This window comes from Manis javanica, chromosome 13 (genome assembly GCF_040802235.1).
Source record: "Manis javanica isolate MJ-LG chromosome 13, MJ_LKY, whole genome shotgun sequence".
Classification (NCBI taxonomy): domain Eukaryota; kingdom Metazoa; phylum Chordata; class Mammalia; order Pholidota; family Manidae; genus Manis; species Manis javanica.
In genome coordinates, this window is record NC_133168.1 from 56,826,541 (window position 1) to 56,851,480 (window position 24,940).

Below are 24,940 nucleotides of genomic sequence, written 5' to 3' on the forward strand. Positions count from 1 at the left end.
TATTGCCTATGGGTATGGAAGCAGTAGTCAAGCAGCAGGCCAGTTACATCATTCAAGTAGTTTAGGTTCAGGTGAGGATCCTGGCCATAGGAACCTTCATTTTATCCACCCCCCCCCCCCCACTCCCAGGATCACCTCTCCCACGTGCATTAGGGCTCTCCTGAAGACATTGCCCAGCCCCATCCCTCCTCCTTCCTGGGCTCATCTCGTAAGTTGCGATAGAGCCTGCTTCTTGTAAGTTGTCCTCCTGCATGCCAAAGCACTAGCCAAAACAACAGCTCTGAGGTGTTTGGTGAGCAATCCAAAGCTCCCTAGATGTGGGCACTGTACTGCTAGGGGGACATTTTCTGAGCTGCTTTCTTCCTCACAGTTGTCTACTCTGTGTCCTATAACAGGCAGCCTTTCTCACTTCCTTATCCTACTTATCCTTGAGGCCAAGCTCTGGTTGGTAGAAGTTACTCTTCTCTCCTTTTTGCCCTCACCATATTTCACACCATTTTCTCATGGTGCTTATTGGTCAGGTATGTAGCTGTTCAGGGGTTCTGTTCTTAGTCCCTTGCCTCAAGAAGTTCACATATATACATTACTCATCTTTTCATTCCCTTGTTCAGTGCCCTGTAAATGTTTATAGGCTGACGCTGCCCCTCCAGACTGCATTGCACACCCCAGGGGACATGTGCCCTCATCTCCTAGGTTCTTAGAAAACAGTATTTGAAAGAATCCGTGCTGAAATGGAATCTCAACTTTGGCAATATTTCTAATATCTCATTGACTAAAAGGGAGGTCCCAAAGAGGAGACCCAGAAACCCAATACCCAGTCCATTGACCTCAGCTAGAACAGACCTGAATCCCTCACTCTTGTCTCAGCCAAATCCCTCACTAGCCTAACAGTATCAGGGTGGGGAGTTGGTGGTAGCCACTGGTACACTGATTAATGTCCTATGTCCAATAACTGAATATATGAGGCTTTCAGCTCTCACTAGGTTCTGTGAAGAGCGTGTGGCATACCTGCCTGCCCTGTCTCACCCCCACTCCTATCCTGCTCCAATCCAGGCTTTTCCTTTTCTCTTAGTCCAGGTTACTTATAGCAGGACTGGTACAGATGAGATAAAACAGTCAAGGGAACGTTGAGCTGTCTTGTTAAAGGGCAGCCATTGGCAACAGACCTCTAGTAGGCCTGTCTTAGTGCCCCTGTGGGAGAGTCCCAGGCATTACTCCAGCCGTGGCCCAGCTGCCTTGTCACTCACCTTGTCTGTGATTTTCCAGAGCCATCCTCAACCTAATTACATTCCCCTTGCCAGTTGTATTTCCCAGGAGAATCCCAACAACTGTTCTTCCCATTTGTCCTTAAGGGTATGTGCTCCCCACCCTCCTCCTGTCCCCACCCTGTCTGAGCCTCTGCCCAGCCCTCTGCTTCATTTCGTCTGTCTGTTCCATATACTTCCAGCTCAGAGGCTGACATTTTCTTCCTTGTCTTGATTTGGGGATCTACTGCTCTTTCATGAAGGATGGGAGCACATTCATCAATATCTAGGCTTGGAGAGAACCTACCAAAATAGCTTCCCTTCTTTGTATGGTTTTACTTTAACTGATTTTTTTGCTATTTTGTCTGTTTTAGTGCTTTTAGTTCAATGCTTTGAACTCCAAAGCAACTTCTATAGGATGAGCACATTTTTTGTTTTTCAACTGAAGAAATAACATATCCACAGCAACTGGGAAGGAATTTTAAATGGATGAGGATGGCAAAAATCACAATAGCAGTTTTTGGCAGGCAGTTTTTATCTCATCATTGTTCCTACATTTCTCGTCTGATGGGGAAGTGTTGGGCTCCCCTTGCGACCTTTTACTGTCAGGAGGAGGAAGCAAAGGATGTTAGTGTAGAATTCTCCAACTTGTGCTTCCTGAAGGGAGGCTGTTAGCCTAAGTGCAGGCCAGGTGCTTCTAATGAGGCTGCCACATTATTCCAGGTGAACTGTAAACATCTGTGCTTTCCCTGGATTTAAATTCATCTTGAAGTCTCATCTCTTCTTGGTATCTGCCTTTCCTCCTGACTACAGCTGACCTCTCTTTGCAGAGGCATGCAAACATAAGTCAATTTTGGCTCTGTTGATCTTTGGCTGGTTCTGCAATAGGGGAAAAAAAAGAATAGGTTTCAGACACTTGCATTAGTCTAAGCCTGGCTCATTTTCAGTCTTTGAGAATTCTTGATCACAGTAAGCCATTAAAGGACATACGGAGGAAGATATTGTCAACCTTACTGGGGGCTAGTGGGGACCATTTAAATAAACAAAGACTTGCCCTAGAGTCAACCCGAACTGTTCCAGCCCCTGAGATCATGCTTTCCCTAGACAAGTGAGCAGAACGACATTTCTGTGTGTTGGCCACCAAAACTCATCTGCGTGGAGGACATGGAAAGTGAAGAAGCCTTTAGCAGTGGGGATGCTGAAAGCTGTGTTAAAAATCAAGGTGCCCTGAAGATATAGTTTCTCTTTTTCCTTTCTCTGCTGCTGTGGAAGACAGGGTATTCCTGTTACCCTTCAACCCAGCGTAAGTCACAACACTGTATTATTTTCTAACTTACAAACAGCTTGTTCTGCCAATGTGTTATCTGCCAGCCTGGTAAACTAATCCTAATGGTGTTTGTTTTCTATTCTTTTGATAAGAAAGACCTGCAATTAGTTCCCAATTATAAAGCTGCTCCTTGTTAATAGGCCCAGACCTAAAAGTACTTTTACATACAGACAATTAAAGAAGTGCATAACCCACCCAAGCTAGGATTTAGGCAATACTGGGCTTGAGGGACATTTTGGGATGTGAATGAGATGTTTTTCATGTTCAAAAAACAGTCATGGCTGCTCACCTTTGTGACAAGGAGTTGTTTTCTTTATTTCATAGCACTTGGCTTTAAAGAGAAGTGTTGGAAACATAATTCCATTTTGAAAAAGTGTAACAGCCCCATCATGATTTTTTTTCTTAGTCCTCTTTGTCCTTTGCTGTGTGGGTTATCCTGTGCATGTTATTCATAATTAAACTGTGTCTTCCAGGCAGTTTAGGTCCAAATTTCCTGATTTCATTTCAAAGCATGCCTCTGAGAAATTATTTATATTGATGGCTTATAAAAGTGTATTTCAAGAGGTGGTTAGGGACCTGGGTGCATTGATTCAGTGATGTAAATGGTTCAGTGAGGTGTTTGTATCTCTCGTTTTCACCCTTTAGAACTTTTCTACTGGGAAAGGTATAGTGTGAAGACTAGAATCACATTTAGTTTCTTTGGATGTCTTTATTAAATATTTCATATGTTTAGCATGTTTTTATTTCAGTGCATATTTATGTGTGGTTGATGTATAATCAGTGGATTATATAACCACACACTGCCCTGGTGTATCTTTTTCAAGTCCAATAAATTGACACAGACAACCTCCTTTACCCTATTTTATAATCCAGTACTCTGTTAATATGATGCTTTTTAGCATGCTTAACCCTAATGATTCATATTCTTTGGCTAAACTTGGGACTCATAATTAACATTTAAAAAGTCATTGCTAGGTGCCAGGGACCCTGCTAGCTGCTATACTTGCGGGTCTCAATCCTGACAGCTCTTCTGTGAGGCAGCGGAGAGGTTATGTAGCCAGCCAGACTTTTCAAGCCAGCCTGGGGCTGAGTCAAGACTCCTGGACTTCAGAGTTTACTGGCTTAACCCATTATGGGGTATTACCTCTCCTATTATTGATTTAATACAGAGGTTTGTTTTTTCTTACCTGTAATTTATGTGAAAAGCTGAGATATGTAATAACTAAATTTCAGGCAGTAAATTACTTGCTGAAGCACCATTATTGAAGAAAACTCTTGGGAAATCTGCTATGTTTAGCCACTGCTCATTCATGAGTGCAACTTTCTAATATAGGAGTAGGGATAAGAATGCCATGTTGAAACCACTTTGAAAGCAATTTCCAAGGAGCCAGAGCTTTTAAAAGAGGGGATGTCCTATGTTCAGTTGAAGGAGAGAGCCATGAATTATTAGAGCTATTGAGATTAGTGTGTATACGTGACTTTGCCAGGAAATAACCTAAATTGACTTTTCCTCTCTGTAAGGCGGAAGGAGACCTTAAGATAAAAGAGGCTCTAGTCTGGAATTGATCTGAGCACCCACGGGGGAAGCCTGAGTAATTATGTAATTAACTAACCTTACCTCTCTGAGCTTCTGCTCACTTGATTGAGAGAAGAAGCCGAGAGCAGCTAGGGTGGTTCCTTTAGAGAGGTTTAAGATGAGCGAACCGGCAGGATTACCCAGCACAGATTTAGTGTAGGGCTCTATTTTAGGCCTAAACAAAAGGAATGCATCTAGAATAGATCACATTCAGAGTGGCAGCAGACCTGGGCTAATTTTTAATTAAATGAAGTCCAGAAAGAACTGTGTATTTCAAAGGCATTTTTTCCCCTGAAACTGTAACTTCCCCATTGCTTTCTTTACTTAGTAAGTGCCATTTTGTTTTTCTGTTTTTGCCAGCTGGGACAAAAACCCTGCAAAGACAAAAGGGGTTTTGTATGCTTATTTCAGAGACCCGTTGGTAGAGAAGAAACTGGGAAACTGTGTCCATCTGTGCTTTGTTGGGGAAAGGGCACCCAGGTTGAGCTAGGACGACTGCTGTATCCACCCTGCAAGATCTTAACTCCTACTCTGCAATAAATCTGGATATGGAAGACAAGGCCATTAACAGTGACATTTGCTGAAACGGGGAGGAAAGTGTTCGTGTATTTCAGAGATAATAAAAACATAGATGAAATGTAAAGTCAATGGGATATTTGATTAAGAAAGCAACCGATTGTTAGTTTAAGGAGGGTGCGCCAGAGCAACCCAGCACAGCAGCCGCCTTTATAAATATTTGTTTGTGATGATTGCCTTGCAGTTCTCAGTCTTGAATGCCGACATCTCAATCGCAGGTGTGGAGCTGTGAAAGGAAGGAGGACAGCGCGAGGGGTTTCTGGGCTCTGGTAGAAGAGGCGGTGGCAGGGAGTACAGGTGTGCTGGGCTTGGAGTCAGAGCCAGGCATGCAGTGTTCCGAATGCCGGGAACACGGTGGGGAACAAGGTGAACTCCTGTCCAAGAGCACACCAGTGGTGGAGGGGCAGGGGAGCGGGTAATGGTGATACCCAGTCCTGGTTCTCCCTTGGGTGACCACTGGGACCCTGAATTAGCCATGTTGCCTGTCAGCTTCTATGAACAGAAATGGACCCTGAAAGTGGTGAGGGGTCTTCTTTTCCCAGTGTGATTATTGACCAACCAGTGAGGAGGCAGATCTGGAGACACCATTGCAGGCCATGGAGATGGACTCGGTCTCTGCTGCAAGGGCTCAGCATGCTCGCATGCTGCCTCCTGTCCAGGATGAGAGCCTTTGTTTTACCTCCTCTGTCCTGTATATCTCCTCAGCATTAGAGCAGGAGAGAAGCTTCCAGCCCACGGGGCTTGGCTCAAGTCCCTTTGTGTTACTTACATGTATTTTTTTTCTGGCTTTTCTGAGACACTGACATAACCTTGTGTAAGTTTAAGGTGTACATCATGATGACTTGATATATATATATATATATATATATATATAGTGAAATCATTTCCACAGTAAGGTTAGTTAATATCCATCACCTCACATACTCATTTTGTGTGTATGTGGTAAGAACTTTTAAGTAAGATCATACAGCATTGTCTTTCTCTGTCTGACTTATTGCATTAGCATAATGTCCTCAAGGTACATCTATGTTGTCATAAATGGCAGGATATCCTTCTTTAAGGCTGAATAATATTCTTGGACACACGTGTGTGCCACATTTTCATTACCCATTCATCTGTCCCATGAATGCAGAAGCTCTCAGACTTTTTGTCTCAAGACCCTTTCCACTTTTAAAACTGAAATGTTTATTTTAAATTCTGGCATCTGAAATAAGGGGACTAGAATGTAATGCTGTTCTACCAGAGTGTTCGTTCCTCTTGCATTTTTACTTATGGCCTCAAGAAATTTCTTTGAGCTGGCCTCTTTTGTGGCAGTCTATGATGAGGATGGTTGTTGATGGGCTTTTGGGGGTCTGGGGAAGAAGCCAAATTTCCAGTAATACTGCAACACACACCTGCCTAAAGGTAACAGTGTGGTTTGGATTTTTAGCAGAAACATGCAGAGGTTTTCTTAGTTTAGGAGGTAACTGTTGGCATTTGTAAATCCCTGGGCCTTCCATCCTTTCCTCTGGAACAGGGACCTTTGGTTGGCTTCCCAACATCCAAACACCCAGTGCCCCCAACAGGACCTGACTGGTGAAAGGATCTACCTTTATTATCAGCCCTGTGCTCCAGAGGAGCCCACCCTTAGCAGGCGTTGACAGTCTGGTTTGGCCATGGACATGTCCTGCAGCAGATGTATCGGAAGGGGACGTGAGAGGGGTGCCTCTCACTTCAGCCTCGTGAAGGTGAAGTCCTTTCTCCCTCTGAAACTTACCACATTCAAATGATGCTTGGAGTGCCTACAGCTCTGTTTGCAGCTGCAAGGGGAGCCAGCCAGGGGACTGACACACACAGGGCAGGTCAGCAGAGCAATGGAAAGAACCTAGGTTCTTAGTTGTGTCGTTAGACCAACTTCCCTAACCTGGGAACCAACCTGCCCCCTTGGGGAAGCCTCTCAGGGAGTTGGATTTCTGGTTGCTCACAGCCGAAAACACCCTTGCTGACACAGCCTCTTTAAAGGAATCCGTGGGAACCTAGGGCCCAGACAGGAAGACGAGCCTGGTGAATGTGGCAGCCATCACAAACCTGGACATTGGCTGATGGGCTCCTTTTCTTTTTTATAGCTGCCTTTTGGGCATTTTGTTGTCCTTTCTATTTCTTCTGTAGGATGAGGAGAAGGACATTCTAAATTAAGTATTTGGTAACCCTGGTGAAACAGAGAGTAGAGCTGAGGCATTTCATTTATAAGGTGTGGGCACCTGGAGATGGGGCTCTGGTGATCTCTCCCACACCTTGGGTGCACATGTCCACGCTGTAGCCTTGTCCCACTGCCAGAAATAACTTTTACTCATGTGCTCCCTGAGCTAGACTCTAAACTCCATCATGTTTATGTCCAGGGTCCCTGGGGTAATGTGCCTGCCCCACAGTACTGAAGGCTACACATTATGGAACATTGATACATGCCAGGAATTGGACTAGTGACTTTATGCATTATCTCATTAAATTTTACAGTTAATACAATAACTCTACTAATATAATCTGTCTTTTAATGATAAGAAAACTGGGGCTGGAGGGGTAAAATCATTTGCTTGAAGTCACACAGCTAATGTATGATAGAGAATCAAATACAGGTCTGACTTGAAAATTGTTCTTTTAAATAATGGAGTCTATGTCTTCAGTGCATAATTGTGGAATACCTGTCCTTTAGATATGTTAGGATGGGAATTATCCTAACATATTGTGCCTGTGTATTCCTTCAATTCCTCTGTCACCTTTGGGAAGTTATTGGGATAGAAGGCACGTCTGTGATTACTTGTACATTGACTCTTGTCTCAAGATAGGCTTTAACAGAGCATGTAAGTTAGGAATGCATTCAGCAGCAAGTACCGAAAGCCTAATTCACATTGATTTAAGTGAAATAGAGCCTATTTTCCTTGTATAATAGACAATCTGGAGGTAGGCTCTCAGTACTGTCCAGGGTTCTGTTTGCTCTCCATTATATTTGGCTCTTTATACCACAAAATGGCTATTGCAGTTCAAGTCTTCACATCGCTGTCCAAGACAGAAGGCAGAAAGACAAAAGGCAGAAGGGCAGTGTCGGCTAAATAGATCTGGTCCTTTTTATCAGAAAAGCACAAGTTTTTCTAGAACCACACAGGAGGCTGGAAAATCAGGATTTTCAGGAAAGACCTAGACCTATCTTAATCCGTCACTTAGGGCTGACCCCAGTGACAGCCCAAGCCAAGTCGGAATCTTGTTGAGAAGAAGACTGCTAAGACTGCCAGCTACACATGTCAGAGCAGTAGAGACCATTAGGATTTGAAGACGTGATAGTGATGTCCCCATCTTTGCAGAGAAGACAGCAGAGGCTTCTGAGAGAACACAAGTGTCTAACCCAGGACAAAAGAATAGGGCTCATTCAGCTGCTCTTCTCCCTGTGCCTCTCTTACGGTTCTGTAAGGTGTTTGCATCCAAAGCTCTTTCATATCCCCACTCAGCTTATCCTTCCCATCCTTTTGAAGGAGCCTAGGAAGGGCAGAATCTTCCTACTGTCTTGTGAATAGAAATGACGCTCTCTGAAGAGAGCTAAGTAACACACCCAGGACTATACCCTACAGTTCTTGGCCAGAATGAAACCACAGATCTCCAGGTTGGGGAAATTCTTTGAACAGAGTCCACTGCTTTCTGTGATAGAGTGATTTTTTTTCCCTTATTCCTTTCATGCTTAAAGCAGAGCAGGGGGGCTCCCTGCTCAGATACCCTGGGCTTTCAGTTGGGCAGGCTCAGCCGCCATGGCATCCCAGCCAGGATGGCCCTAGCTTTCCAGGGACAACTGCGTGTAGAGCCCAGCTCACATAATGATACTGGGTCCCTCTGTGTCCCCAGGGAGAGAGGACAGCCACCTAGTGTGGCTATGGGGAGCAGCGATGAGTAAGTGCTCATAAACTTACATGTGCTCATTTATTTCCCAGGTGGATTTGACCCCATCTTTCAGCAGCAGGATTCCTGGTCATTTTGATCCTGCTCAGCATGTTCCTACCTTCCTGGGCTGGAACTGAGAGTGCCTCGGTGTCTTTTGCCACATTGGGAAAAACACTGTGATGTGAATAGTGTGTCAAGTCACCATAGTAACAAGGCATCAGTGCAGCTGGAATAGTGTTTAGGTGGAAGAGTCAATTCCTCTCTGTTTTCTACAGTTTTGGGAACTCTCCCAGTATATTAGAGTAGAAAATGAGAGGGGGTCCTTCCTTTACCTTATAGAAGGAGAGACACCTATGGTCCAGAGAGAGCTAAGTAGCACACCCAGGGTTATAGCCTGTGTTTGTTGGCCAAAATGAAACCACAGATCTCCAGGTCGGGAGAATTCTTTTAACAGATTTCATTGCCTAGACGTCTATGTAGTGAGATTTTTTCAATAAAAATAAATAATTATAGCAGATTAACAGCTATAGCATTTAAACTTCTTGAGTACTTGATAAATGTATTGACAAATTTCCCTTTCTTCCATGTGAAAATATTTATCAGTCTGCAGGATCTTGGCTTGTTCTCACTGATTTTTGTGGGTACCCATATATGAACTTAGGCAAACTCACTACGGCCCCTGTATGGATTTAGGGCATTTTCAGCCAAGCCTCCTACAAATGGCCGTGTTGCCTCTGTTCTTTGTCATCTCTGGTGGTTATGAATGCCAAGAACAGTCACACTAGGCCAACTTATTGTAGCACCCACGGGGAGGAGGATATTGACAGCCCTCTGGTCCAGACAGAGCACAGGCCCATTTTCACACCCGGGGCTGAGATTGTTGTCCAGCGGCTTTGCTCTCCTAGTTTTACTGTCTTGATCTTTAACCCCTTCACTAAAAACACAGTCTGCTGCTGTTTTTTCTCTTCTGTACATAAAATGCTGAGCACACGTGTTTTTCTCCCAGTACATGTTTCATTTGGGGAGGTCAGGTGGTTACTGTATAATGGATCTGATGCTACCTTAGTGGAATAAAGTAGGCGTTGTTGAGGCACTGTTACAAATGCAACTGCCTTCAGGGTGACTGGTTTCTAAGGCAATTTAAAACAGGCTGAAGGGTAACTGTCATGCCCAAACACAAATGCAGCCTGTAAATTTATCCAGAGAAACAGTCTTGTCATCAAGTCAGATAGTGCCAGACCTGAGGCTATCGAGTGGCAGATTGATGTACTCAGCTGACTCTACAGGCTGGGAGAGGGATGCATAGTCTATAATATGTTGTAGCGGATAGCTAATAAGGAAGCAAACCAACCATTTTGGCTTTCACCCAAGGCCTAATTTTTGAAAAGTGCTTATAAGGCAGAATCTGTTGGGATGTTCAGTAGTTGAAACACCACAGACATAGTACCTCTGGGAGAAGTTGCTGTTTATGGGAATATAAAATTTTGCATCATTGTTCTCTGCTGCTTGTTGCCAAAATGAATTGCTTACAGGGAGTGGTCTCTACACATGGATGGCTGAAAGCGATTTTTGATGCCTACCTGGAGAGAATTTTAGCAGGGGACAAAGGCTGTAACTTCAAAATATAACAAGGCATCAGTTTCTTTCCCCAGCTTGACTGGCACATTTTGTATACACATTTATTTGATAAATTAAGTATTTAATTGATGAGTAAGATTATGTATACTTAAAGTGTATAGCATGATGATTCGATATATGTATACATTGTGAAATGATTACCACAATCAAATTCATTAACACATCCAGCACCTCACATGGTTACAATTTTTTGTGTGAGGTAAGAACACTTAAGATCTACTCTCAGCAAATTTCAAGTATAAAATACTTTATTACTAACTATAGCTGCCATATTGTATATTAGCTCCCTAGAACTTACTCGTCTTATAACCAGGTTGGTACTAACATCTTCCTTTTCCTCTACTCTTTAGCCTCTGGCAACCACCATTCTTCTCTCCCTTTGAGATGGGCTTTTTTAGATTCCACATATAACTGAGATCATGCACTATTTGTCTTTCTGCCACTGGCCTTTTTCACTTAGTGTACTATACTCTAGGTTCATCCACATTGTCATAAATGGCAGGATTTCCTTCTTTTTTATGGCTGAATAGTAAGTATTCCATAGTGTGTCAATAGATATCACATTTTCTTTATCCATTCATCTGCTGATGGACACTTAGGTTGTTTCCATATCTTGGCTATTGTGAATAATGTACATGGAAATACATTTCTTTAAGACACTGATTTTGTTTCCTTTGGATATATAACCAGAAATGGAATTGCTGGGCCATATGGTAGTTCCAAATTTAATTTTTTTAGACATCTTCCTACTGTCTTCCTTAATGCCTACACCAGTTTACATCCCCATCAACAGTGTACAAGAGTTTCCTTTTCTCCACATTCTTGCCGATACTTATTATCTCTTGTCTTTTTGGTAACAGCCATCCTAGTAGGTCTGAGGTTTTGATTTGCATTTCCCTGATAATTAATGATTTTAGCACCTTTTCATGAACCTATTGGACATTCATATGTCATCTTTGGAAAAATACCTATACAGGTCCTCTGCCCATTTTCTAATTGGGTTTTTTGTTTTTTGGGTGTTCAGTTGTATGAGTTATTTATATATTTTGAATATTAGCCCCTTTTCATGTACATCATTTGCAAATATATTCTACTCAGTAGGTTGCCTTTCTGTTTTGTTGATTGTTTCTTTTGCTATGAAGAACCTTTCAGTTTGATACAGTTGACCTTTATTTTTGCTTTTGTTGCCTGTGTCTTTGGTTGTTATCCAAAAAATCATCACCAAGGCTGATGTCAAGGAGCTTTTACTGTACATTTTCTTCTAGTGGCTTTGCAGTTTTAGGTCTTACATTTAAGTCATTAGTCCATTTCAAGTTAGTTTTGTTGTAATATGGGGTCTAAAAGGTATCATTTTGTCCTATAGTATGAAATACACTTGTTTTAAAGTGTTTAGAAAGTAAGAGAATATGCAAATGACACACTTGTGGGGAAAAATGTAATCTGTTTAGGTTATGAAGTATGTTCTTACTATAGAAAATTCAGCAGCCTATAAAATGTAATTATTGTCTTAGAATGACATGTTCCTTGAAGTATTTGGTAAGTTTCATTACATCCCTATTTTATAGATGAAGAGATTGTGGCTTAGAGAGGATAAAACTTGTCCAAGATTACCCCGTAATAACTGGTAAAGTCTGAACTTTAACTTTTGATAGCTAGATGCAAAAATCAGATCACCTAGAGATAATAAATCTTAATATTTGGTTTATTTTCTTCTGAATGTATATAATGAAGATTAGGTCACAAGGTATGTATTGTTTTTTAACTTGCTACTTTCACTTAGTATTTTACTGAAAAATGTCTTCTAATGCCATTAGGAGTTCTTTGAAAACATTTTAAGGGCCATTAAAATTCCATCAAATTGGTATACCACGGGAAGAAAAAGTCATTTTAACAATTCCTCATTACAATTATGATTCTAAAAATTGGGCAAAAAACTGGCACAAATTCCTGGAGATTTTCACCTTTTTATATGATACGGTCTCAGTTTTTAAATTTAGTATGCCCATTGTAATACTGGTAGGGCAGGTCATTTGCTTAGTAGAGGATTTCCCAAGGGCATTCATTACAAGACGATCATGAGCCAAGGAGGGTTAATACATTCCCACCGTAATTTAACAATATTGCTAACACCTGTATAACCAGCCACTGTGTCCTGTGTCATGGGGTTGAGGAAGGCACTAACCCTGCCAGGAAGGCCTCTAGAAATTCTAGTAGGGTCAGGCAGAAGTGTGAAGGAGGGTAGGATTTATAGAGATGGATGGATGTATAAAAAGAGAGGCTGTGCAGGCTTAAGTGCACTGAGCGTGTCTTTGATGAAAGGTGGTCAGCCTTGAATGGCACAGTCTGCTTCGGCACCGGGGCTTAAGCTCTAAGGTATGGTCCTTGGCCTTTCCGTGTATTCAAACTAGCCAGGTTCTTAGCTTGTACATCTTCAGAAAATTTGACAATTTAATGCTGGAAGTTTTATTGCTGTAGACAAAAAGTCAGTAAAAGTTACAGATACAGATTTTTCTATTTTCTGGGACCTATTGGTCTGTACACTTTGTATCTGAGCATGCTATTCAGAAGGAAACAGTTCTCAGTTGTACCTGTCTGGAGAGAAGTGGGGCTTACTGCATTGGCTTTCATGTGCTGGGTTGTTTTGGGGGTGAACACAGGACAGGTACAACTGAGAACTGTTTCCTTCTGAATACAGGACAGCTGAAAAGTCAAACATTTTTAATAGTGTGGTTAGTTTCCAGGGATGCATGTGTTTTGTTTGCTCCACATTGCAGATGCCTTTCTCCTCTCCTTTTAGCTTTTGTTCCCTGGTGATGGAGAGGTAACACATTGCTATTGAGAATGTAGGCTTTTGTGTTATATAGTCTTTACATTTGAATCTGGACTTATTAATTTACCAGGTGTCTGAATGGGCTCCGTGAATCTGGGAGCCTCCATGTCTTGAACTGTAAAGTGAACTCGATAATGTCCAGTTCCCCAGTCCTTGTGAGGCTTAACCGAGGTAGCACAGTGAAAGTTCACAGCCCACGGCCTCCTCTGACGGACAGGCTTGTCACGCCTCTTCCTTTCAATACCTCCTTCTCTAGGACAGCCACCCAAACTATTCCTTGTTTTCCTAAGTTTTAACGGTATGGTTAAGCTTTTAGTGGGACCTAATGCTTTATAGTAGTTAGGTGGCATGGGACAAATTACTGACCGTCTCTGAGTCTGTGAGCTCACTGATAACATGGAAATAATTATCTATCACATAGTTTTGTAAGTTCTCAATTAAATGAGGTCATATATGTATGACACGCCATGATGCCTGGCATAGGGTGGGCCCTCAGTGACTGGTGGGTGCGGGTACTGAAAGGCCGTATCTTTGAAGGACAGTGTTCCTTCTGCCATCTTCCCACGCAGCACAGCTTCCTCCGACTTCTCTTTGGCTAGCGTCCTTTCTCCTTCCCACTCACTGGCTGGAGGGATTTTTCTGAGCTTCTGTCCTTCTTTTGCATACCTTGTGCTTTTCTTTGGCAGTTTCATCTACTCCAAGGCTTTGCCTACTACTTTTAGATGGATAACTTATAAATTTTTCCTGAGATCCAGACTAGTATATCCAGTTTCCTACCCATCACCACTTGGGCGACCAAAGGAACTTTGACCTCAAAATATACAAAATATAGTTGTTATCCTTCCTACCTCCTTCCTCAGATTGTTCTTCCAGGAAGTCTTCTCTGCTCCACTTCTGTGTTATCTCTAGGTTCTGCTTCTTCATTTCTATTCCTGAGTATGGCCTAAATTCCTTGTACTTTCAGCACCAGGCCCTTATAGCAGAGTGTTGTCCCTTCTTCCAGGCTTTCCTGCCTCCAGAAACTATAACAAGACAATGGCAACAGTATGAAAAAGTACCATGAGAACAATCATTTGTTGAGTGTGGACAGCATTCTAGGCACTATCATATCACCCTGAATTCTGGACAAGGTGGTACTCTGCTCCTTCCTGGGCCAAGGGAACATTCCTACCCAGAGCCCTCTGTGCCTACCCTCTCAGCTCATGTTCTCAGTATTTGGACCTCAGAATTCCCCACTCAAACTCCATTGAACCTCCTTCTAGAAACTGCATGTGGGCCTCTTCCCCAGCTCTGTCTTTCTGAGCAGATGGTGGCACAGATGTATGTATCCGTAGGCTCAGGCGCTGGCCTCAGGGCATCTATTTGGATGAGTTGTGGTCTGAGATTGGCCTGTAGGCTGGGATGTCCATACCTGTGCCTGTGAGGCCCCTCGTGGTGCAGGACAGAGCCAGGGGTTGGAAGAGAAGGGAGTTGGGGCAGTGGCCTGTGGGAATGTTGTAAATGTTAGGATGGCCATGGGCATTCAATTAGGAATTTTCTGATGAAGCTGCTTATCTAATCATTGTGATATTGCTCAAGGTAGGTAATATTAGTTCCATATTTTTAGGTGAATAAGGTGAGAGTTGAAGAGGTTAAATACTTAGTGCACAAGTTGTAATTGGCAGAGCCTGAATTTGACCCCGATTAATTTGACTTAAATATTTTTCCATGATATTCTACTTTTTAATCCATTCTCTACATTGTAGCCAGAGTCCCATTTTGTAGAAAATGTCTGAGATCGTATTATTCCCTGATTTAAAATCTTCCACTATCTACTCACTTTCAGCTGACTGAAGGCAGTCTCTCTGATGTAGCATTCAAGACCCCTCAAAAGCTGGTTCGAATCTACCTTGCCAAACTCATTTCTCACCAGTCTCCCCTCCATGACTTAATGGGTCATAATAGGACATCAGCTCTTCCACCAACCCACTCTGTGCCTTTGCACTCATAGCCCCAGCTGGGCGTGTCCTTTCCCTCTTCTTTACCCAACTGATCAAGTCCCATACTTTCCCCTCCATCTCAAAGCTAAATGAATACCACTTTGTCCATAAAGACACTTGACTTTTTCTAGGTAGGCTCTCCCCATCCCTACTATACTTTCACAGTTGGTTGTGCCTACCTTAGTACAGGTGCTTGTTACATTGTACCTGTGTTTGCATGTTATCTCTTATCTATTACCTCCTTTAGATTGTGGGTCCCATTTGACCAGGAACTGTGTGTCTCATTCATCATTATATTTGCAATATTTCATACAAAGTCTGGGCATATAGTAGGCTAGATAAAATTTATTTTGAAACAAGATCTTTTATTACTAAAAATTTTACATAATTCTCAACAAATGGATTATTAGCCATTGAGGAATACAAATTTTAGTTCTGACACTTGTGTTGATCTGTTAATGTACTGGTTTTATAAGTCTTTTTGACATCATAAGTAGAAATTTCTGTTTCAGAGAAAAATGTCACTTTGCATTTAGTTCTACAGTTTCACTGTCATACCATATAAATAGTGAGAAGTTATTATAATATGTATTCTCTGTGAGCTTTAATAGGCCAGTGAGTTCCAAACAGAATATAAAGAAATCATAGTCTTGCCTCAAAGTGATTAGCTTAGTTTTTTAAGTTTTCAGTTACCATAATTTTTTAAGTTACATAGACTTTTCTGAAAGATACTTAGGCCATAGAGTTGCTGTTTTTTCAAGAGGTGGCCATCCATTTGCATATGATTATCAGCACATAAAAAATAGTGTGGTATTGTCCAGCTAATGTTCTCTTCTTCTCTAAAACTTGAGTATTTAGGGTAGAGTTTTTGTTGTTGCTATGGTGGTACATTTCTACTTGCCTCCTCATGGCAGAGATTCCGGGCAGAGTCCTGCTTCTAGATCGCAGTTGGAGCATTTTCATCATGAAAAAAGTCATTACATAACAGAATGCATGTGGTTTTCTGTTAAAGAGCAGGGAAAAACACTTCCTATAGGCATGCTGTTAGTATATTCATACTATAAGTTTGAAAGTTTGATTGTAGAAAAATATGTCAGAGAAAGAAGCAAAATTACATTAAGGATACTAATTTTGGATTATATATATCACTAAGATAATTACATTTTAGGCTCATAAGCAAGCTTATTTTCAGTCAGAAAGGTTAGTTTGGGAGAAGAAAGAATTCAAGCAGTGTTTGAAAGATGGTAAGGAAATATTTTAGGGGAAAGGAAAAAAAAGTATTCTAGGAATATGGCCCAGTTTTTGATGAAGTGAAAAGAGTGGTGACTTGATTAAAGAGGTGGAGTTAGCACAGAGCAAGTTCAGGAAGGATTAGATGGAAGCCATTATCAGAAACATGGCCACTCAGGGATCTAAGCCAAAAGCTTTGAAAAAAGGGAGAATGTGTTTATGTACAGGTAGGAGAGGGCTAACTTCACTTTCTCTGTTTCTAGAGATAATATACTTTATTCTTAAAATTTTTTTAATGTAGAAGCACATAAATGATAAAAATTTTTAAATGTAGAAACACATAAACAATAAAACCAAAATCATCCAAATTCCCAGAAGACAATTCTGGAGGTGTTTGGGGAAATTCCTTTCTGTCCCACCTCTTCACCCACTCTTTAGATTTGTAATTTTTTATTTCAGGAGTGAAACCATGGTTTGGTATATCCTACATTGTATTCTTATTTTTTAAGGTTTTGTCATAACATTTTCCAAGCTTTTTCCTGTGTCAATGAAAGCTTTTCAGAATACTTTTAAATATTGTTTATTATTTCATTCTATGGATACACATAAAACATTTAAATAAAACTATCGTAAAAAATCTTTGCCATCTAAACTTTGCTACATCTATCATTATTTCTTTAGAAAAGCTTCATAGAATAGAAAATCTTAGGTCAAAGCATATTAATGTTTTAAACTTTTGATATCTATTGACAAATTGTTTTTTATGAAAGTCTAAAAGGGCAGAAACTTTCCATGGTGCCAACAGGAACATGGTTATATGAGGAATTGTTAAGTGTGTTGATGAAGGTGAGGAGTGGTTTAGCATTTCACAGTGTAAAAGACAATGTGTAAATGATTGACATTGGAGATAATGTGAAGAAATTTAAGGATGGATTGACAATGGACAGAAAGAACAGTTTCTTTTTGAAAAGCCCTTCACAGGCTTGCTGAATGTAAAATGCTTAACCCAGTTCCTGGAATAGGGTTTGAGAGTGACAGATGGTAACCATTAAGGTCACATGCTGTCGAAGAGCTGGAGTTCAGGATCTCGTCACTGCTCCACCTCTTGTCCAGGAGTTGAATTTTCCTCTCGTCCCCTTGTTTCCCGCATCAGTAAATGCCAATAATGTTAGTCCCTCCTCACTGGGTTGGGTGAGGCTTAAAGGAGAACATGTGTCTAAGCCCTTAGCCTGGCACACCAAAGGCTTTAATAAATGGCGCCTCTGTGACTGTCCCTTATATCAGTTAGGAATCCTCTAGTTCAAAGTGTCAGAACTCTCAGTCTAAAGAAGAAAGATTTTGTGTTCAATGCAAAGTACTGTGTCTAATGGAATGAGAAAGTCACTTTGGTCTTTTTATTAGACTTGCTCATCTTTATAGGTTCAACCAACTTTCAGATGACCTTGATGTTAATACTTAGCAGGCATTTTCCTTTTTTTTTTTTGGTTATCAGAAGATGAATTTATGTTTGCCCCTATCTTGAACAGGAATGATGTCTGTTTTTCTCTCTGTTCTATACTTAATGCCAAGTCCAGTGCCCCAAACATAATAGATGCTCAGTAATTATAGAAAAAAGAATTCCAGAACAACCTTCTTTATCCAATATGGATTTGATGTCTCTTTTTTCCTCTGCAAATTAAAAAAAAACAACAGAAGCTTAGTGTTTTGCCCCAATTTCATAGAATTTACATCTTATGAACTTCTTACAGCCAATGGACTTTCATTGCCATAAATCCCTTTGTATTGTTTGGGTGATATTTTTATGTACATGTGTGCCTTTTATAATAAAATGATAGATAATAATAAATTGTATATCTTGAGGAAAATATGAGCATAACCCCATTATATTATTTAGGATTCTTTTAATAGATTGAATAATATAAAATTGCCAATATTCAACCCTTTCCAGCCTACAAAGATGGCAATTTCATATGCTCAGCTTAATGATTGCAATAGGCTTGCTAAGAAATCCTGAAAGCTTGCTGAACAACAGGATTTTATGTTCTTCATAATTTCAAATTGCTGGGGCCTAAAACAGTTTCCTGAAGGCTGAATCTAATCTTTGTTGTGAAATAGAAAAGGATTGATACTAATAAAATAATTTCATTAAAATCAAAATGAAAATAGAAATAAATTGGAAACATTTTAATTGCTGTGAAGAGAAAATCAATTAAGGAACCAATTCAGTTCCAATTGGCTCAGTGGAATTGGCTCTGGCAAAGTTTAGTCAATGAAAAGCAATCATTGTTGGTAGAAACTCCTTAAAACCTCAGTATTCATAAACCCAGAGAATACAATCCCAAGTGTCACAGCAAGAGGGAGAAAGACCTTCTGCACTCAAACTGATGGTGACTTCCAGGATAAGTGTTGGCTATAGCTTGAGCTCAACTACGTTTTAAAGCCCATTCTTTCCACTCATGCAGACTGCTGGTATCTTCTCATAGCTGCACACCAGCTGCTAAATATATAATGCATTGCTTCATGAATGAGCACTCAAAATAAGATAATTTACATTACTTGTTTGATGCCTGTGGTGGACATTTGAATGGCTATTTTTAAAGCAGTATGCCCTATGCTGTAGTAGGTGGGAGCTGTCTGCTGGTTACCGGCATCGCAGTAGAGGCCTGAGATGGGGGTTTTGAAGACACATGGTCCAAGTTTAAATCACAACCCTGTCATTTGTAAGCATGTGACCTTGGACAAGTAATCTGATCTTAGTTTGGTTTGTCAACTATTAAATCTCTACTTTATAAGGTTATACAAATAAAATAGTAAACACCGATGTGTGAGTATGGTACTTTGCACATACAACTCACGGATTTTCAACCAAAGTCATGGTTATTATACAAAGGAATTCAGACAGTTATTGAATAAGTGGTTTAAATCATAGAATCCTAGAATTGGAGAGAGTAGGCAGAGCATAGATAGGTAAGGTGTCTTTGTGCTCTTTCCCATGTGGCTCATCAGAGAGACATTAACCTAACATTCAGGAATGTATGTGGTTATACTTGAAGTTCATGTTTGTGCTTGTGCTGAAAGATTATTTTTGGTAAATCCTAATTTTCCCCCTATTTACCTTTTTTAACTTCCCTCTATCCATTGTTATCTTCCGACCAAATACAGCTGATCTGTGAACTATGACAATGCAGCTAAGGAAATAGGCTCAGTCTCCTTGACACAACCAGACACAGTGTCACAGGGTGATGTCTTCCTCATGCATATGCAGCACTACTAATTATTCTTTATGAAATAATGGCATGTCAGGACATGAAACCTAGGGCCACTGCCTTTGTTTAATTAAGCAAGAGTGAATTTGTACATGCCTGTGCATAAAAAATAGTCACTTAATGTAATTGAATATTGATTTCTGGCATTCCTTTTCCCAATGAGGAAGCATCTAGAAAGACCAAAAGATGATTTATTCCAATCCAGTATGCATCAAGGGAACCGAGTGTGTGCCATGTTGCATCTTTATTATAAATTAGATCCTAAGACCAACTAACAGGCCTGTTATCCTCTTTTATTAAAGTCGCTTTTAAAAAATTAAGGTGACAGGGTTTTTATGATATTGCAGAACAAGCAATGAAATCATATGTGCCCCAAGAGCTTCATTAATTTCCCAGGTGTGTTCATTTTCTACTGAAGTCAGCATCTGAGGCATGTAATGCTAATCTAGGCAACTGCTGGCTCTGAGCAGATGAGAGATCTAAGGTCCTAAGGAGAGTTAGTCATCCTCCTCACCTTCTAACCTTCTACACACACACACACACACACACACACCCATCCTCCTCACCTTCTAACCTTCTACACACACACACACACACACACACACACACACACACACACACACACATCCCAACCTCTCTCTGTCTCAGGACTCAGCTTATCATCAGTTCAAAGCCCTTCGTAGCAGCACCCTATGCCCAGCCAGGTAACACAACGCAGAAATTCCCACCATGTTGAGCAGGGTCCTCTTCCCTGGAGGCAGGGGGTCCTTGTGGAGCTGGGCATAGGGGGAGGGGGGGAATGAATCCCTGAAATGATTTGTACAGTTCTCTAGGAAGAGGCCCTTTTGTCAGATTTTTTTCTGCGTTCACAAATAAACAGATCCTTCTAGCTTTTTCTCTGATCATTTGATACAAAAGGGTATTGGAAGGAATTTAGTGTTGGGGGAGTCAGATGGGCTTCCGTTTGGATTGTCTCCCACAGATTTTAGCAGTACAGCTTTGGGCAGGCTACAAAACCTCTCTGAACCTCCATTTTCACAAATGTAACTCATGAAGAAAATGAAAGCACTTGCCAGGTCTTTCCAAGCACCTGTGATGGTGCCTGGCACACAGTAGACACTCAGATGTTGGTTGAAAGGATGGTTGGGTACACTGATGCAGTACCTAGATGAAATCTCTCAGTCTGCTTCCTCAAAGCACTTATTTTTTAAGAGAGACCTTGGTGCTATAATTGGTTTTGCTAAGATCCTCCCAGGACAGTTAGCTCCATGTCCTATGCAGAATTTTTCTGGTACTATGACAAGATTAGATCTTCTTATCCTATGCTGAAAAATCATGATCTGTGCTGGGCCTTTGTCTATATCAGAACTGGTCAAACAACAGCTGATAGGCCAAATCTGGCCCGTTGCCTCTTTTCGTAAATAAAGTTTTATTGGAACATTGCGATGCTTATTGATTTGTCTATTGTATGTGACTGCTTTTGTTTCTGTGGCCGAGTTGAGTCTATAGACTCAAAGCCTAAAATATTTATTATCTTTTCTTCATAGAAAAAGTTTGCCAACCCATGATATAATCTATAAGGACTACTTACTACAACCCCTTGGGACTAGTCCTAAGATGCCCTTTTTATGGATTAGGGAGCTAAGATACAACAGGGTTAAGTATCTTAATTGAGATTGCACAAATTATAAATAGTTAAGGTTTGAATCCAGATCTGTGTGACTCCATAGCCTATATTTCCTCCATTCTAAACAGTTAGATACCCTTCAACTCTGCCATAACCTAGCTGAGCATGCCTGGTGACCATGACTGGCATGGAGAGCGGTTCAGGGAGATCCCTGCAATTGTGGTGCAACCTGGCATTCCCAGCATTTGTCACAATACGGCTCAGGGCGGCAGTATAAATCACGTGACTATATATGCAGGTGAGAGTGGAATGAGGGTTTCAAGGACTAATACTGAATATGGCAGAGAAATATGGGTATGCAGTTGTTCATATGCAAACATGGTGCTGCTTCCCAAGGTCCAGCAGGTTCAGTATTTCCTAATCCAATCAAGTGTTTACAGATGAAGTTCTGTGATTCTTCTGTTAATATTCCATCTGCTGATGATTCTGACTTCTCACTTGACTTTCACCCTTCCAATTAATTTTTCCAAGTTTATAATTATGATTAAGGAAAAGAATGAAATTGAAAAAAATCAATTGCCATATAAAAGTGGGCATTGCAACATTGGATTAGTGTGGGGAGAGGTGAGAAGGATTAGGAAGGTGAATTTTATATCCGAGAGTCTGTTTTATTCTGTCTTTGTGGCCAGCATTAGGGAGTGTTGATGACTCCCAGTTATTTGTCATGGAGCTGCTGATGGAAGATTCCATGGAAAAGCAGCAGAGCTGCAGACTGGACAGGAAGGAATCAGAGCTATAATTAACTTTCTGTTTCATTGTGTTCTGCACCAGTGGCCCTATTTCTCCAAAGACGAAATCCTGTCGTCATACCCTGTGGCTTTCAGACTCTCTAAAGTCAATGAATCTTTTCATTTATGCTGACAATATAAAACAGATAAAAATGGGATTGCTCTGGTTTAAGTTGGGGTGGAGCAACCTGGTAAAATTAATATTTCATTTGTTGTGCCAGTGTAACTCCATGGGGAAATAATAGGTTGATTAAAATTCTTGGTCTGTTCTTTAATTATTTAGAGTGAATGTGTCTAACAGAAAGATGTTTCTCTTTATAGCCCTTTTGGTTTATTCCTAACATATTTTGGTGCCCAGTTTGTTTTTTTAAGTTTTAAAACATCTAAGTTGTTTCTCATGTATTTGTTTCTTCCATGGCACCAGGTACTCGGTCCAAGCTGTTGATACTTTGTTTGTAGTTCTGATTTGGACACATGTCTGTTAACAATCTATCACAAAATTCAGATCTATCTGATGGAGACGAAAGAAAAAAACTTAGAACTTAGAAGTGATTATTGAAGAGTTTGAGCTGGGGAGAAATTGATGAGCTAATAGGATTTCAATTTATATTGGTGGTGAGGCAGTCACTTCCTGGGTGAGGGAGAGATATGAGCGAGGCATAGAAATCTATGTAAATGGTGCTTCCTCGATTTGTTCACCGCAGGTATACTGGCTACAAACAGTTACATTAATTTGGGAAAGACCAAGGCCTGCTCATGGACATGGTCCCTCTGTGCAATAATTAGTACTCCAAAATGCTTGTTTGAGTATCCTTGCATTTGCTCTTCTATAGCCCTACTAAGAAGGCAGGTGCAGAGACACTCTCATTTCTGCACATGTTTTTTAAAAGTCCATGTGGTTATCATTTTTGTGTATGTACGTGGCAGCATTTGGGGTTGGGTGTACCTAAGGCTCATATCACTTGCCTGCCAGTTTTGCTAAGCTCACATGTTGTCCTTATTTATGTGTTTGCCAGAGAGAAATGCTTGCTGCCTCTCCAGTTGGCTTTGGAATCCAAGAATGTGAAGCTCGCCCAACATGCCTTGGCAGGGATCCAGGTATGGCTCGCACTGAATGCATCTGGGCAACAGAAATTGACAAGCCTCGTTGACATTGAAAGAACAAATAGTTAACGTTTTAAATATTAGCTATTTAAAGCCCAAGAGAAAAATTTGACTGAACTTAGTTAATAACCATAGAGGATGGCAAGATTTTCTTATATTTACCAGCATTTCTCTGTGCAGAGCATTCTCTAGTTGAGCCTTCGTTGTCTGACACAGATTCATGGGGACCCATGCAAGCCCACACAGAAATGAAATAGCTTTTGTGACATCCAACTTTTAGGAGAGTAAGAGATGCTGAGAGAGACAACTCAAATTCTCCACCAACTAAAAACTTCTATACATGCAGTATCTGTGGTTCTGTGTAATGAGAACTGATGGGAAACCAGAAAGATTTTGTTTTGTTGTTTATTCTACATTAGGTTAATGAATGGATTAATGTGTTTTTTTTTTCATAGCATAATTGGGAAGACAAAAAACAAATGTGATCTAATCAGAAAAGTCAGATTGCTTGAACACCTTTCCTTCTCTGAACATTTATTCATTTGTATATTACACCATACATAATTGGTCTGATTCCAACAGTGCAAAGGTGATGGCTATATAAATAAATAGACTTTTAAGTACTTTGGTTTCTAAGTGACAAAAACTGTGAAGTTCAAGCCTGTGGGTTTTATTCATTGTGGCCGTAAATTGGTGGCATTTATACGTGTCTTTCTACATCAATGTGTACTATTTCGTTGTTAGCTCTTTAAATTCAGAGAGGTCCCCCATACCTTTTAAGAGGCAATACATATGAAAGAGTGAGAAAATTATGACTTTTTTCCTTGAGTGGATTTGAATTAGATAATATGTGTATTAATATACCTTAGCAGGTGACATTTTTTAACATTGTCAATAATGTTATCAAAAACTCTTTCTCCAAGGAAATTGTGCCAGTCATAAAAATGAGTGGGAGTTGGTTTTGACCTCTCATTTTTATTTCCTTTTCTCTAGTACTGTGTAGATGTTCCATTTAGTTACTTTTTTTTTCTTTAAACCCTTAAACATTCTAAGTTGCAGTCCATGTTTTGAAGGACTGACTTCATCATGTTAAGTTCAATGACTTGGTGAGCAGTGTCTTCCCACACCTGTTACCTCCTATGAACTTTAGGCACTTGTTTAGGGCTTCCCAGTCTTTATTACTTTAGGTAAAAACAGGCAGCTCTGGGCTACCCTGCATGCACTGCATGATAGTGAAAAATCTCTTTTGAGAGAATACAGGCATAATGTCAGGGAGTCCTAGAAGGTTTGAAATACTAGTTTTCCAGATCCGTAAAGGCATTCAGCTCCAAGAGGGTGTTATTACACTGAATGAATCAAAAGTCCATAAGTTCTTCACAGCTGCAACTCATGCAGAATTGGACAAAGCAAATTTAACAGGAATAAATATAAAATACTACACTGGGGTCTCAAAAATCAACTGCCCCAGGACAGAATGAGGGAGAACAACATAATTGCAGCCCTTGTGATTAAGAATTAAGGGTTTCGGGATGTGTCAACAGAGAATGCATTGTGACTTAAAACTAAGATGATTTGATCTGAGGGTATGGATAATTATGCATTACTGTCTTTTGGATTTTGCTTTTAGGTAATAAACACATTTAATTATCTTACATAATGACAACTGTAAAGGTGGTCAGTTCCAGGTTTAGTGTAGCAGCTCAGTGGTGCCACCAAAGACCCTATTTCTTTCTATCTTTACCTTCTACCATTACAAAAAAAATCTTAAGACAATTTTTTTAAAGCAGCTTTAGGTTTACAGTAAAATTCTAAGAGAGGAAGATACAGAGATTTCGCATATATCCTCTACCCA

The 24,940-nt window shown here is 40.5% G+C and overlaps 1 protein-coding gene across 3 annotated transcripts in view; it reads left to right on the forward strand.

The window, feature by feature from the left end:
* ARFGEF3 (ARFGEF family member 3) overlaps positions 1 to 24,940 on the forward strand; it is a 155,228-nt gene that overhangs the window by 13,548 nt on the left and 116,740 nt on the right. For all 3 annotated transcript variants that reach the window (XM_036994810.2, XM_017665088.3, XM_036994813.2), the window contains exon 3: positions 23,001 to 23,082. In XM_036994810.2, coding sequence (XP_036850705.2) covers positions 23,001 to 23,082 — 82 coding nt within the window. The remainder of the gene's footprint in view (positions 1 to 23,000; positions 23,083 to 24,940) is intronic.